Source organism: Nerophis ophidion, linkage group LG20 (assembly GCF_033978795.1).
Source record: "Nerophis ophidion isolate RoL-2023_Sa linkage group LG20, RoL_Noph_v1.0, whole genome shotgun sequence".
NCBI lineage: Eukaryota > Metazoa > Chordata > Actinopteri > Syngnathiformes > Syngnathidae > Nerophis > Nerophis ophidion.
Genome location: NC_084630.1, coordinates 10,634,590 through 10,649,161, shown reverse-complemented (window position 1 = coordinate 10,649,161; position 14,572 = coordinate 10,634,590). Strand labels below are relative to the sequence as shown.

Below are 14,572 nucleotides of genomic sequence, written 5' to 3'. Positions count from 1 at the left end.
TTGTGAAGATAGGAAATGTGCAGTCGGCCTTTAGAGTTTTGACGGAAGGGACAGCGCGAAAGTCTGTTGAAATAAAAAGTGTTTCTCGCCTTCCTCTCTGTCATTTTTTCATAATAATGAACTGGCAGCAGCCAGCGTCATCTCACAAGACCCTCGGGTGCCGTGAATGTCAATCAAGCAAGCTACGGAATTTGCCGCCAATGTTTTTCTTGTAAAGTGTATGGAAGCTGGATGAATTAGATGCCAAAAACCAACCACTTTCATGTGGTATTGTACAGAAAGGACAACTTTTTTTCTCCTCCATTTGAAAATGTGGGCGTTATCATCATTACTGTCTGATTCCAATCAATGCAAGTCATCAGAATCAGGTAATACACCAACTTATATTCTTGTCTTCGTGAAAGAAAGACATCTACATGTGTTACACATGCTTGTATTATCATTAAACACATTTAACTTTTTACAAAAATGTCTCTTTCATAAATAAATAAATATAAATGATATATATAAATGAGGTAGATCCCCTCGAGTTGGTCAATTGAAAAGTAGCTCGCCTGCAGAAAAAGTGTGGGCACCCCTGGTCTATGTGAATGGACAGACAGACGTTTACATAGTGTGTGTATGTGAATGGATAGGAATATATTTGAATAAAGCGTGTATGTGAATGTACGGACAGACATTTACATGATGTGTGTATATGTGAATGGATATGAATGTTTGAATAAAGCATTGCGTGAATGGACGGACAGACGTTTACATTGTGTTTATAAGTGAATGGATAGGAATATATTTAAATAAAGTGTGTATGTGAATGTACAGACGGACATTGAAATTGTGTGTGTATAAGTGAATGGACATGAATGTTTGAATAAAGCATTGCGTGGATGGACAGACAGACGTTTACATTGTGTGTGTATATGTGAATCGGAAGGAATATAGTTAAATAGAGCGTGTATGTGACTATACAGACAGACGTTTACATGATGTGTGTATATGTGAATGGATATGAATGTTTGAATGAAGCGTGTATGAGAATGGACAGACACAATGTGTATGAATGCACGGATATAAATACACTTAAATCAAGCATGTGTGAATGCACAGAGTCATGTTAACCTCCTCCAGAGGGCTTATTTGTGTATGATGCGAAGCAGAGGGCATTGTAGTCCTCGCATCATCGCTTTTATTTTTGCTGTTCCGGCTTTTGCGACGTCACCTCTTCAGCAACTATACACAAGTTGCTAGTTTTCAATGTTTGTGCATTACAGGGCATTATATTATTGATGAAGCGCCTTAAAGTGGCAGAGAAAATGGACGGATGAATAGTGCCTCTCCTTTGACACAGCGGCAATGAAACAGGCTGTTCAAATGGAGCTCTTGCTCCCCTCCCCTCCCTTCCCCTCCCCCTCCTCTCCCTCTGCATGCTCTCATCTGGTCCTGCAGGAGCCTACTCTCCTCCTCCTCCTCCGCCTCCGCTGCAGCCTGACTCCGACACAACCGGCATGTCTGCAAACTGAGAGGCTCGATCCGTCTTTTTGTTTCTTTCCCAGAGACAACAACTTGTATTTTCTCTGCCTCGGCGGCTATAAAGGAAGAAGCAGGCTGGTGTTAAAACCTGCAGAGGGCTATTTTTTTTTTCCTCTCTCTCTCTCTCTCGCTCTCTCCAATTTGGCTGCAAAAGACTGGGGCGAAGATCCAAAGCAAGGTAAAGGAACAGCTCAGGACAGGATGCGGACATGACCGCGTTGAAATTGATGTAAAACAGGAAGTGTGTCGTTCATCTCACTGCTGCGGAGTTTATGAGGGTTCATGTGGGGAGAAACTGACGCTGCCGCAGATGAAGAGGATGTAAAAAAAAAAAAAGAAGCAGGAAGTGATTAGCTGCACTGTAAGATGGCAAGTTTTGCACTGCAGTACAGCATGAGAGAACCTGCAAGATGCGGCATTATTGTAAGAATCCTTCAAAAATGTCAATAAAGACGTGAACTTGAGAATAGTTCATTCCTAATAATCCCCGAACGGAATAACAACGCATGCTTCTCCTCTTGCACTTTTCACCTTGCTCGTCCATTTTTGCCGCGCCGTTTTATTTCCGTGAAGATACATGACAGGTGGTAGCGTCAGCAAAAAGTGCACACAAGATGGATTGCGGTTGTAAAAAACAGGCGCGCCTGTCCTGAGGAAAGTCAGTGGAGGGTAAAAACATCTCTCTTTTGCAACTTTTTGCAGTAAAGTGATTAAAAACGACAAAAATGATCAAGATTCTAATAAAAAAGTACACTTGGACAAGAAGCAGTGGTTTGTTTTTTTCCCCCCGACGCCCCCAACTGTAGAGGTCATTCACGCTTTTGTCTCATGCACATTTCGTAACGCGTAGCTAAAAGTGTTTTGTCCCTGCAGGTCCATCCATCCCCGGTAACGTGACCACTGACGGAAGAGAACACAGAACTGCTTCATCATGAATTTTATAATGAAAGCTGCATTGGGAGGTGAGTCGGCTGCCAGGCAAGGGTTTGATTTAACATCACTGCAGTGTACAGCGGATGTTCAGCACACGCATGCAGCACCGGCACCGCGCAACTGGGACATGGGACGCTGTAGTCTGTCCTGCACCAAACTGCTGAGCGTTCAAAAAAAAAAAAAAAGACTTCTTGTTGACTACCGAAAACATATTTTACTCGCTAATACAAACCCCGTTTCCATATGAGTTGGGAAATTGTGTTAGATGTAAATATAAACGGAATACAATGATTTGCAAATCCTTTTCAACCCATATTCAATTCAAAGACAAGATATTTCATGTTCAAACTCATAAACTTTATTTTTTGTTTGCAAATTAACTTAGAGTTTCATGGCTGCAACACGTGCCAAAGTAGTTGGGAAAGGGCATGTTCACCAGTGTGTTACATCACATGTTCTTTTAACAACACTCAATAAACGTTTGGGAACTGAGGAAACTAATTGTTGAAGCTTTGAAAGTGGAATTATTTCCCATTCTTGTTTTATGTAGAGCTTTATTCGTTCAACAGTCCGGGGTCTCCGCTGTTGTATTTTACGCTTCATAATGCGCCACACATTTTTGATAGGAGACAGGTCTGGACTGCAGGCGGGCCAGGAAAGTACCTGCACTCTTTTACTACGAAGTCACGCTGTTGTAACACGTGGCTTGGCATTGTTTTGCTGAAATAAGCGGGGGCGTCCATGATAACGTTGCTTGGATGACAACATATGTTGCTCCAAAACCTGTATGGACCATTCAGCTATAATGGTGCCTTCACAGATGTGTAAGTTACCCATGCCTTGGGCACTAATACAACCCCCATACCATCACAGATGCTGGCTTTTCAACTTCGGGCCTATAACAATCCGGATAGTTATTTTCCTCTTTGTTCCAGAGGACACCACGTCCCCAGTTTCCAAATATAATTTGAAATGTGGACTCGTCAGACCACAGAACACTTCCACTTTGCATCAGTCCATCTTAGATGAGCTCGGGCCCAGCAAAGCCAGCGGCGTTCCTTGGTGTTGTTGATAAATGGGTTTTTATTTGCATAGTAGAGTTTTAACTTGCACTTACAGATGTAGCAACCAACTGTAGTTACTGACAGTGGTTTTATGAAGTGTTCCTGAGCCCATGTGGTGATATCCTTTACACACTGATGTCTGTTTTTGTTGCAGTACCGCCTGAGGGATCAAAGGTCCGTAATATTATCGCTTACGTGCAGTGATTTCTCCAGGTTCTCTGAACCTTTTGATGATTTTACGGACCATAGATGTTAAAATCCCTAAATTCATTGCAATCGCTGGTTGAGAAATGTTGTTCTAAAACTGTTCGACAATTTGCTAGCAAATTGCTGACCCTCGCCCCATCTTTGTTTGTGAATTACTTAGCATTTAATGGAAGCTGCTTTTATACCCAATCATGCTACCCACCTTTTCGCAATTAGCCTGCACACCTGTGGGATGTTCCAAAGAAGTCTTTGATGAGAATTTCTCAACTTTATCAGTATTTATTGCCACCTTTCCCAACTTCTCTGTCACGTGTTGCTGACATCAAATTCTAAAGTTAATGATTATTTGAAAAAAAAAACATTTTTTATCAGTTTGAACATCAAATATGTTGCCTTTGTAGCATATTCAACTGAATATGGGTTGAAAATGATTTGCAAATCATTGTATTCTGTTTTTATTTACATCTAACACAATTTCCCAACTCATATGGAAAAGGGGTTTGTACTTATGATTCCTCCTTCTAACAATTTGAAAACCCTGACCTCGACCCCATCAAACACTCTTGCTATCAACTAGACTTGAATCATTTTGGCTTAACACCTGGTAAGTTGTATCTAAAGTCCCGTCAGGGTTTATTTTGATGTGAAATTCACCAAAGAGCACTCCGAGTCCCCTCACTCACCTTTGCACTGCTGTATGCACTGAGCTAATCACTTAACGTATACAACCACGATTAAGGTACAGGAGGGAAGGGATTCATACGGCCCCATTCTTTTCAGTCTGCTGAAAATGATGGAAAGCGCCACTCTACAAAGCAATTGACACTGCGGTCAAAGCTGGAATTGCCACAAAACAGATTTTAAGATATCCAACACTCTACTGCCATCTGGGGGCTCAAGTGGATAGCGCACGCCTCAAATGTGTCACGTTTCATGTGTCAAGTAAACAGCAACGAATGGGTCCATGTGAATACCATTCCTACTGTAAAAGAGCATGTTCGGTCAAAATAAATAACTTGATTATTCTACCCATAAAAATGATTAATGGGATAACTCATCATTTTTTGAAAGCCTTAATATAAACGTATAATGACCTTGTTACACAAACGGTTGTTGATTGTAATATTATATTTTTTTTCGGACAGATTGATCGAACTAGATTTTGACTCCGAAGTAGGGGTGACAAACAGATATTGAAGTAGTTAATTTTGATAACCCCCTAAAAATGCTTGTTGCATGATTAGATAATATGACAGTGTAGAAAATGGATGTCAAACACGAGGCCCCAGGGCATTTTGTTTGGCCCACAATACCTTAGAATTAAAGCACTTCATCCTTCTTACTAAATGCAATATTTCATTCAATTTTGACAGAATATTCGCATTTACTGAATACAATTGCGTGTATTTCAAACTGGATAATTATCTCGTCATGCAACAAATATTATATTAAGATACACTATATATAATATACAGTACAGGCCAAAAGTTTGGACACACCTTCTCATTTAATGCGTTTTCTATATTTATACTATTTACATCGTAGATTGTCACTGAAGTCATCAAAACTATGAATGAACACGTGGAGCTATGTGCTGAACCAAAAAAAAAGGTAAAATACCGGTAACTGAAGACATGTTTTATTTCCTAGTTTCTTCAAAATTGCCACCCTTTACTCTTATTACTGCTTTGCACACTCTTGGCATTCTCTAGTCACCTGAAATTGTTTTCACTTCAAAGGTGTCATAGTTTTGATGCCTTCAATGACAATCTACAATGTAAATAGTCTTGAAAATAAAGAAATTGAATTGAGAAGGTGTGTCCAAACTTTTGGCCTGTATGTATATATATATATATATATATATATATATATATATATATATATATATATATATATATATATAGATAAGTTAGTGTTGTCCTGATACCATTTGGGTACTCTTCTAAATAAAGGGGACTACACAAAAAATTGCATTATTGGCTTTATTTTAACTAAAAATCTAGTGTACATTAAACATATGTTGCTTATTTCAAGTTTGTCCTTAAATAAAATAGTGAGCATACTAGACAACTTGTCTTTTATTAGTAAGTATGCAAACAAAGCCGGTACTTTTCAGAGGCGGCATAGTACCGAATATGATTCAGTAGTATCGCGGTACTATACTAATATCGGTATACCGTACAACCCTAATACAAATGCATCGTTATTTAACACAATCTTGAGGCTAATGTCATGATAATATAATAACTAAAATCGTGATTCATTAAAATTGTGATGTGGCCCTCATTTAAAACAAGTTTAACACCCCTAGTGTAGGACATATGCAGTTTCATTGAGTATATTTAACCCTTGTGTCCATCAGACCCACAAACGCTGAGTAACAACAATATGAACGTTGCACGGAAAATTTCTCTGCCAGTTTCTGCATCCCACAGGGATTCTTCTTTTGTGTTTCTGCACCTGCAGTTCCCACACAAGGTTGCAACATTGTTTGTCAACACGGTGTGCTCTCATTTTCTCGCACATTTGACCTTCTGATGTTCTGTGTACATACACTCTGTCCTCCTCCTGTCTAGGCCGTGTGTGTGTGTGTGTGTGTGTGTGTGTGTGTGTGTGTGTGTGTGTGTGTGTTTTTGTGTGTGTGTGGTTCGAAGAACATCAATTTCCACACTTCTATTAGCCCCGGGTCCACTGGACCCGGACATCTTATATGTAATAGAAATGTGTAGGGGGGGTGAATGATGTGTTGTCATTAAATATGTATTCTGATATATGTTTTTCACGGAAAATGAGCCAAAGTCAGTGAGTCTCAGTTTTAAAAAATTAATTAATGTCACGCCTGTAAGATTATGTTTTTGTGTTTGCCATGTTTGGTCAGGTTATGTTTAGTTTTCTGGACATTTAGTTCTGTCTTGGCACTTCTTGGTTTGTTTTTGCCTCCATGACAACTCATTAGTTTTTCACCTGTCATGTCACGCCCCTGTCCTCAGTTTTCACACCTGCTTGTAATTATCATTGGTATTATTTAAACCGGTAGTTGCCAAGTGTTCAGGCTGGCATCTTCACACACCTTACCCATGCTGTTCCTACCTTCATGTCCTCATCCACAGTTCTTTGTCATGTAAGATTTTGTTTATAGTTCATAGTCAATTGCCTTTGTGTTAAGTCTTTTGTTTATGACCATTATTCATGCCATCGAGCAAGTGTTTTTGTTTCCCGTTTGTGTTTCATAGCCTAGATTATTATCCGCCATTGAGCGCGTCCTTGTTTTCCCTGTTTTTTATTATAGTGTATAAATAAATTTAAAGATGTACTCACATTCACGTCTTACTCGTGCTAACTTCCCTCTGCGTCGCAGAAACAACATCCTCAATCCAAGCCCAAGCTTGACAATTAATTGTATCATTTTTCTTTTAATAAAAAGTGAAAATGGGTCCCACAGAACTGAACACCACACAAGGGTTAAATACACAAATTGATTCAGCCAGACAATGCTTTTTTTCTAACCGGCCTTTTGCAGGCCACATTAAATGTCGTGTCGGGCCGAATCTGACCTTGAGTTTGACGCCGGTGAACTAGAACAAAAGCCGAGAAGCTGCAGACATTTGACCTCACAAATGGGCAAAAAGTGCAACAGAGAAACTTCAACATCCTTGTGAGTGACTGGCGAGCAGTCCAATGTCCCCCAAAGTGACTCCCAGAACCTTAATGAGGACAAGCAGTGGAGCTAATGAATGGCTGATTGGACACGCCAATACTTTCCTTCCATAGTTGGTTTTTTTTTTAGGTTAGCTTCATTATAATTTGTCCCCTAATTAGCCCTTAGCTCAGTGGTGTAATTCATCCCCTTTGACAGCCGCAGCTTCCAGAGTGAAGCAGCAAAGTGACACCGGCGGTTGTAAATCAGCTGCGGCGCACGTAGCAGCGAGCCGCGGTGAAAGCCGCCGAGCCGCCGTTGTGCAGGTTACAGCGGTGTCGCCGGGTTACAGTCGGGATGGCGAGATAAGGGAGAAGAGCTCCTCTGCTGCTCATTAGGATTCCAGGGACGCCACTGCTGCCTCATCCTTGCCGTAGCTCATACAGTAGCTACGCGGTATGAATCCCTAAATCGACTGCATTGCATCGGAGGCTGTTCAGCACAGCTCTCCGCAGTTGTGCAAACTATAACCGCAATAATAAACACATTGGTAACACTTTCTAGCAGAGTCAATCCAGTAATTGCATTCAGCTATTTATCAATATTATTGGCTCAATTCGAGCATGTGTGCCTGTTAGGCTGATTATTTTCAGACAGGGTTTTGTTTTTGTTTGACCTCCCTTAACAACAAAAACATCTGTGAATTTGCTGACTTTGCACAGGATCACACAAGATCGCTAAAAGGGTGGGATAAGTAGATAATGAAGGGAAAATAATTTGCCAGTAAATCAATCAGCTTTCACTTTTAAAATATGTCAATCAATACAACAATGCGCGTCAAATATTATTTAATCACTGATGTTTGACGGCCTGGTGCCCAAAGCAGTGTTGTGAATTATATCTATATAGCACTTTTCTCTAGTGATTTAAAGCGCTTTACATAGTGAAACCCTATATCTAAGTTACATTAAAGGCCTACTGAAACCCACTACTACCGACCACGCAGTCTGATAGTTTATATATCAATGACGAAATATTAACATTGCAACACATGCCAATACGGCCGGTTTAGTTTACTAAATTACAATTTTTAATTTCCCGCGGAGTTTCTTGTTGACGCTTGCGCGTGACCTCTCGGGTTGGAGGGGACGTATTAGCGCAGCACCGCTAGCTGCTAAAAGTCGTCTCTTTTCATCGCGCAATTAAACAGTATTCTGGACATCTGTGTTGCTGAATCTTTTGCAATTTGTTCAATTAATAATGGAGAAGTCAAAGTAGAAAGATCTAGGTGGGAAACTTTAGCCTTTAGCCACACAAACACACGGTGTTTCCTTGTTAAAAATTCCCAGAGGTGAAGCTTTACTATGGATCAGAGCGGTCAAGCGAACATGGGTCCCGACCACTTGTCAACCGGCAGGTTTCGGTGAGAAAATTGTGGTAAAAAGTCGCCTCTTACCGGAGATCAGCGGAACTTCTGTTGTGCTGCTGCTGCCGTGACTAATTCCCTCAGAGACTGGCGTCAAGACACCAGTGGAAACACCCTTCCGACTATCAGGTACTATATAATCTCACTAAAACACTAGCAACACAATAGAAAGATAAGGGATTTCCCAGAATTATCCTAGTAAATGTGTCTAAAAACATCTGAATCGCTCACAATGCAATTGCCTTTTTTTTTTTTTTTTTTACTTTATTTTAATTTTTTTTCTAGTCCTTCGCTATCAATCAATCAATGTTTATTAATATAGCCCCAAATCACAAATGTCTCAAAGGACTGCACAAATCATTACGACTACAACATCCTCGGAAGAACCCACAAAAGGGCAAGGAAAACTCACACCCAGTGGGCAGAGAGAATTCACATCCAGTGGGACGCCAGTACAATGCTGACTATGAGAAACCTTGGAGAGGACCTCAGATATGGGCAACCCCCCCCCCTCTAGGGGACCGAAAGCAATGGATGTCGAGCGGGTCTAACATGATACTGTGAAAGTTCAATCCATAGTGGCTCCAACACAGCCGCGAGAGTTCAGTTCAAGCGGATCCAAGACAGCAGCGAGAGTCCCGTCCACAGGAGACCATCTCAAGCGGAGGCGGACCAGCAGCGTAGAGATGTCCCCAACCGATACAGGCGAGCGGTCCATCCTGGGTCCCGACGAGCGGTCCATCCTGGGTCTCGACTCTGGACAGCCAGTACTTCATCCATGGTCATCGGACTGGACCCCCTCTACAAGGGAGGGGGGGACATAGGAGAAAGAAAAGAAGCGGCAGATCAACTGGTCTAAAAAGGAGGTCTATTTAAAGGCTAGAGTATACAGATGAGTTTTAAGGTGAGACTTAAATGCTTCTACTGAGGTAGCATCTCGAACTGTTACCGGGAGGGCATTCCAGAGTACTGGAGCCCGAACGGAAAACGCTCTATAGCCCGCAGACTTTTTTTGGGCTCTAGGAATCACTAATAAGCCGGAGTCTTTTGAACGCAGATTTCTTGCCGGGACATACGGTACAATACAATCGGCAAGATAGGCTGGAGCTAGACCGTGTAGTATTTTATACGTAGGTAGTAAAACCTTAAAGTCACATCTTAAGTGCACAGGAAGCCAGTGCAGGTGAGCCAGTACAGGCGTAATGTGATCAAACTTTCTTGTTCTTGTCAAAAGTCTAGCAGCCGCATTTTGTACCAGCTGTAATCTTTTAATGCTAGACATGGGAGACCCGAAAATAATACGTTACAGTAATCGAGATGAGACGTAACAAACGCATGGATAATGATCTCGGCGTCTTTAGTGGACAAAATGGAGCGAATTTTAGCGATATTACGGAGATGAAAGAAGGCCATTTTAGTAACGCTTTTAATTTGTGACTCAAAGGAGAGAGTTGGGTCGAAGATAATACCCAGATTTTTTACCGAGTCACCTTGTTTTATTATTTGGTTGTCAAATGTTAAAGTTGTATTATTAAATAGAGGTCGGTGTCTAGCAGGACCGATAATCAGCATTTCCGTTTTTTTGGCATTAAGTTGCAAAAAGTTAGCGGACATCCATTGTTTAATTTCATTAAGACACGCTTCCAACTGACTACAGTCCGGCGTGTTGGTCAGCTTTAGGGCAATATCCTCAGCCACAAATCTTTCATCCTCGCTCAAATTAATGGGGAAATTATCGTTTTCTTGGTCCGAATAGCTCTTTTTGTTGGAGGCTCCTATTACTGTATAAACAATGTGAGGATGTGAGGAGCCCTCACTCGGGTGACGTCATCGTCTGTTACTTCCGGTAAAGGCAAGGCTTTTTTATTAGCGACCCAAAGTTGCGAACTTTATCGTGGATGTTCTCTACTAGATCCTTTCAGCAAAAATATGGCAATATCACAAAATGATCCAGTATGACACATAGAATGGACCTGCTATCCCCGTTTGAATAAGAAAATCTCATTTCAGTAGGACTTTAATCACTGTTTAACGGCTTGGTGCCAAAAGCAGTGTTGTGAATTATATTAATTTTATTGATATAGCGCTTTTCTCTAGTGATTTAAAGTGCTTTACATAGTGAAACCCTACATCTAAGTTACATTTAAACCAGTGTGGGTGGCACTGGGAGCAGGTGGGTAAAGTCTCTTGCCTAAGAACACAACGGCAGTGACTAGGATGGCGGAAGCAGGGATCGAACCTGGAACACTCAAGTTACTAGCACTGCCAACCGAGCTATACCACCCCATAACATTGTTGCATGTAATGAAACCATTACACTTTTAATTGCCACACAAGTGTAACAAAGTGACTCACTCTTAAAACAGAGATGTTCTGTTGCTAGGCAGATTTTGCTGTGAACGATCGTCCATGCTGCAAACCCAGTAAAAGAAATTGGAAAATTGTGGGAAAGGGACTCTGCCTTACACAACAGGGAAAGAACAATTGGCAGTAAATTAGGAATACGGTACCATATGTACGATGACTATGATACTTTAGTCTGAGGGTGTCCTCTGGCACTTCAACATCAGATCGGCATCGTATGGAGAAAGGCATCATCACAGGCTGAACAATCTCTGTGTCCCTGTTTGCACTGGCCATGAATATGCTCGTGAAGTCTGCGGAAGTAGAGTGCAGAGGTCCTTTGTCCAAATCCGGCACCCGGCAACCTTCCGATTAGAGCATTCATGGATGATCTCACAGTAAACACAATATCAGTGTCTGGATGCAGATGGATCCTTCAAGGCCTTGATCGACTCATTAGTTGGGCAAGAATGAGTTTCCAGCCCTCTAAGTCCAGGTCCTTTGTTTTGAGGAAATGAAAAGTATCCGACCACTTTCACTTCAGTCTGGCAGACACTCAAATTCCATCTGTGTCAGAAAAGCCAGTGAAGAGCCTGGGCAAGCTCTTCACTAGTGATCTGAAGTATACCGCTGCACGTTAAGCTACCAGCGATAACCACAACATGTGGCTCTCAGCTGTGGACAAGTCAGGACTTCCAGTGAAGTTCAAGGCCTGGATATATCCGCATGGCATCCTGCCTCGTCTCCTCTGGCCACTCCTTAAATTACGAATTCCCAATGACCATCTGGGAGGGATTTGAGAGGAAGATCAGCTCATCCCTGCGCAGGTGGCTGGGTCTGCCACGGAGCCTAAGCAGCATTGCTTTGTTTGGGCACAACACTAAGCTGCAACTTCCTTTCAGTAGTCTGGCAGAGGAGTTCAAGGTTTCCTGGGCCAGAGAAGTCCTGCTCTACAGAGATTATGTTGATGGGAAAGTATCTTCAGCAGGTGTGGAGGTCAGAACAGGAAGGAAGTGGCATGTCCAGGATGCAGAGGCGAGACTGCGGCACAGCACCGTGGTGGGAACTGTAGCTACTGGTCGGGCTGGACTGGGTAGCAACACCAAACCAAGCTACAACAGAGCCAGAGGAAAGGAACGGCAAAAGCTTGTCCAAGAGGAGGTTCAAGCCGAGGTGGAAGAGGCTTGCTTCAGCAGAGTAGTGGGAATGAGTAAGCAGGGGGCCTGGACCAAGTGGGAGAACATAGCTGGTCGCAAGATCACCTGGACCGAACTCTGGAAAGTGGAGCCACACCAGTTTAAGTTCTTGGTACAGTCAGTTTATGATGTCCTCGCAAGCCCTGCTAACCTATTCACCTGGGCTCTGATAGACACACCTGTCTGCCAGCTCTGTCAGAAAAGAGGATCATTAGAACACATCCTTAGCTGTTGCTCAAAGGCATTTGGAGATGGCAGGTATCACTGGCGCCACAACCAGATCCGGCTGGCAATAGCAGACACTATCTGCACTGGCATCAACACCAGTAAGCGGCAACACCCAACCAAGAGCACAATTGCCTTTTTCCGAGCAGGAGAGAAACCTCAACCCTCCAAGAAGACCCAGGGGGGCCTGCTAACAACAGCAAGGGACTGGCAGCTCTTGGTTGACCTAGGAAGGCAGTTACGATTCCCAGACATCATCGCAACTATAACACTCCGGCCAGACATGGTCTTGATGTCTGGAACCAGCAAGCAGGTGGTGGTCCTTGAGCTAACTGTCCCCTGAAAGGACAGAATGGAGGAAGCTCAGGAAAGTAAGAGGGCGAAGTAAGCAGATCTTGTGGCTGACTACCGGAGGAACGGGTGGATAGGCCCTCTGCGAGCCTATTGAGGTGGGCTGCAGGGGTTTTGCAGGCAAGTCCTTACACCGGGTCCTGGGGCTCCTTGGCATTTGTGGACTGCACAGGCAAAGAGCCATAAAAAACATCTTGGAAGCGTCTGAAAAGGCTTCACGTTGGCTCTGGTTGAGGAGGGGGGACGCGTGGCGTAGTGCGCTACCTGGACACAAGTCGAGGGACTGATCATCCTCGGCTGGGTCGCCCGGGTGATGGTGTTTGATTAAGACCCGAAACACCCTATGACCCCAGAAGAATCACTGATGATGTGTCCAGGTTGCACCATGAGGTGTATTATAGTACTGATAAATCATATTTATTCAAAATTTAAATCCATTGTTTGATAGCAGGGATGTCAACTGGATACAGTGGGGCCTTTGATAACAAAAAATCGCAACTGAAATGATTTAGTCCAAAGCCGTGGAATAGGTTCTAACAAAACTCAAGACTATGCACGATTACGTCAGCTGTGTATGAATGTATGCACGGCACTTACATATTTTGATGCCATCAGACTGACAGTCGCACACATTCGGTTCACCTTGAATCGCGAAGCCTTTTTCCGAATGCTCTCTGTTTTGAATTTCCGCCCCTGCTGAGTGCTCCGCTGCTGACTCATCACTTTTTCCAACTCGTCTTAAGTTAGTGTGACAGACTAAGGGGCTGTTAAATGAAGCAGACATTAGTTGGAGGGAATGGGCCTCAATGGAGCAGGAACAACATCATCATCAGCAGAAAAGTTGTGCTTAAAGAAGGATGGTCAGTCACAAAATATTTGTATTTGTTAAATTGCACACACACACACACACACACACACACACACACACACACACACACACACACACACACACACACACACACACACACACAAAAACAGTTCCAACGCAAAGCGAAGAAAAAAGTGCAAGAAAGGTTAAGTAGACCCTAAGGTCTTATAAAACCACTTCCCCCAAGACGTCACAATTATCTCTGCAGCAAGAATATACAAGTCAAATACAATACATTTCACATACAGCAAGCATCCTCACTATAATTTACTTCAGACCAACATACATAAGACCTTTTAAATGTTTTTTAAAAGAAAAAAATATAGTCTTGCGTCAAAGAGTTACTGGTAGTTTATTCCAAAGAGAGGCTTCTCTGTATTTAGGCCAGTGGTTCTTAACCTTGTTGGAGGTACCGAACCCCACCAGTTTCATATGCGCATTCACCGAAGCCTTCTTTAGTGAAAAATAAAAATGTTTTTTAAATCCAAGATAGTTATACCGCATTTTTCGGAGTGAAAGTCGCTCCGGAGTATAAGTCGCAACTGCCAAAAATGCATAATAAAGAAGGAAAATACATATATAAGTCGCACTGGAGTATAAGTCCCATTTTTGGGGGAAATTTATTTGATAAAATCCAACACCAAGAATAGACATTTGAAAGGCAATTTGAAATAAATAGAGAAGAGTGAACAACAGGCTGAATAAGTGTATGTTATATGAGGCATAAATAACCAACTGAGAAGGTGCCTGGAATGTTAACCTAACATATTATGGTAAGAGTCATTCAAATAACTA

At 42.3% G+C, this 14,572-nt stretch overlaps 1 protein-coding gene across 1 annotated transcript in view; it reads left to right on the top strand.

Moving 5' to 3' along the window:
• The first annotated feature begins 1,449 nt into the window (after positions 1 to 1,449).
• Positions 1,450 to 14,572, top strand: part of cplx2a (complexin 2a) — a 59,082-nt gene continuing 45,959 nt past the window's right edge. Inside the window, exons 1-2 of the mRNA XM_061880432.1 lie at positions 1,450 to 1,705; positions 2,401 to 2,489. Of these exons, the coding sequence (XP_061736416.1) occupies positions 2,459 to 2,489 (31 nt within the window). The 5' untranslated portion in view covers positions 1,450 to 1,705; positions 2,401 to 2,458. The remainder of the gene's footprint in view (positions 1,706 to 2,400; positions 2,490 to 14,572) is intronic.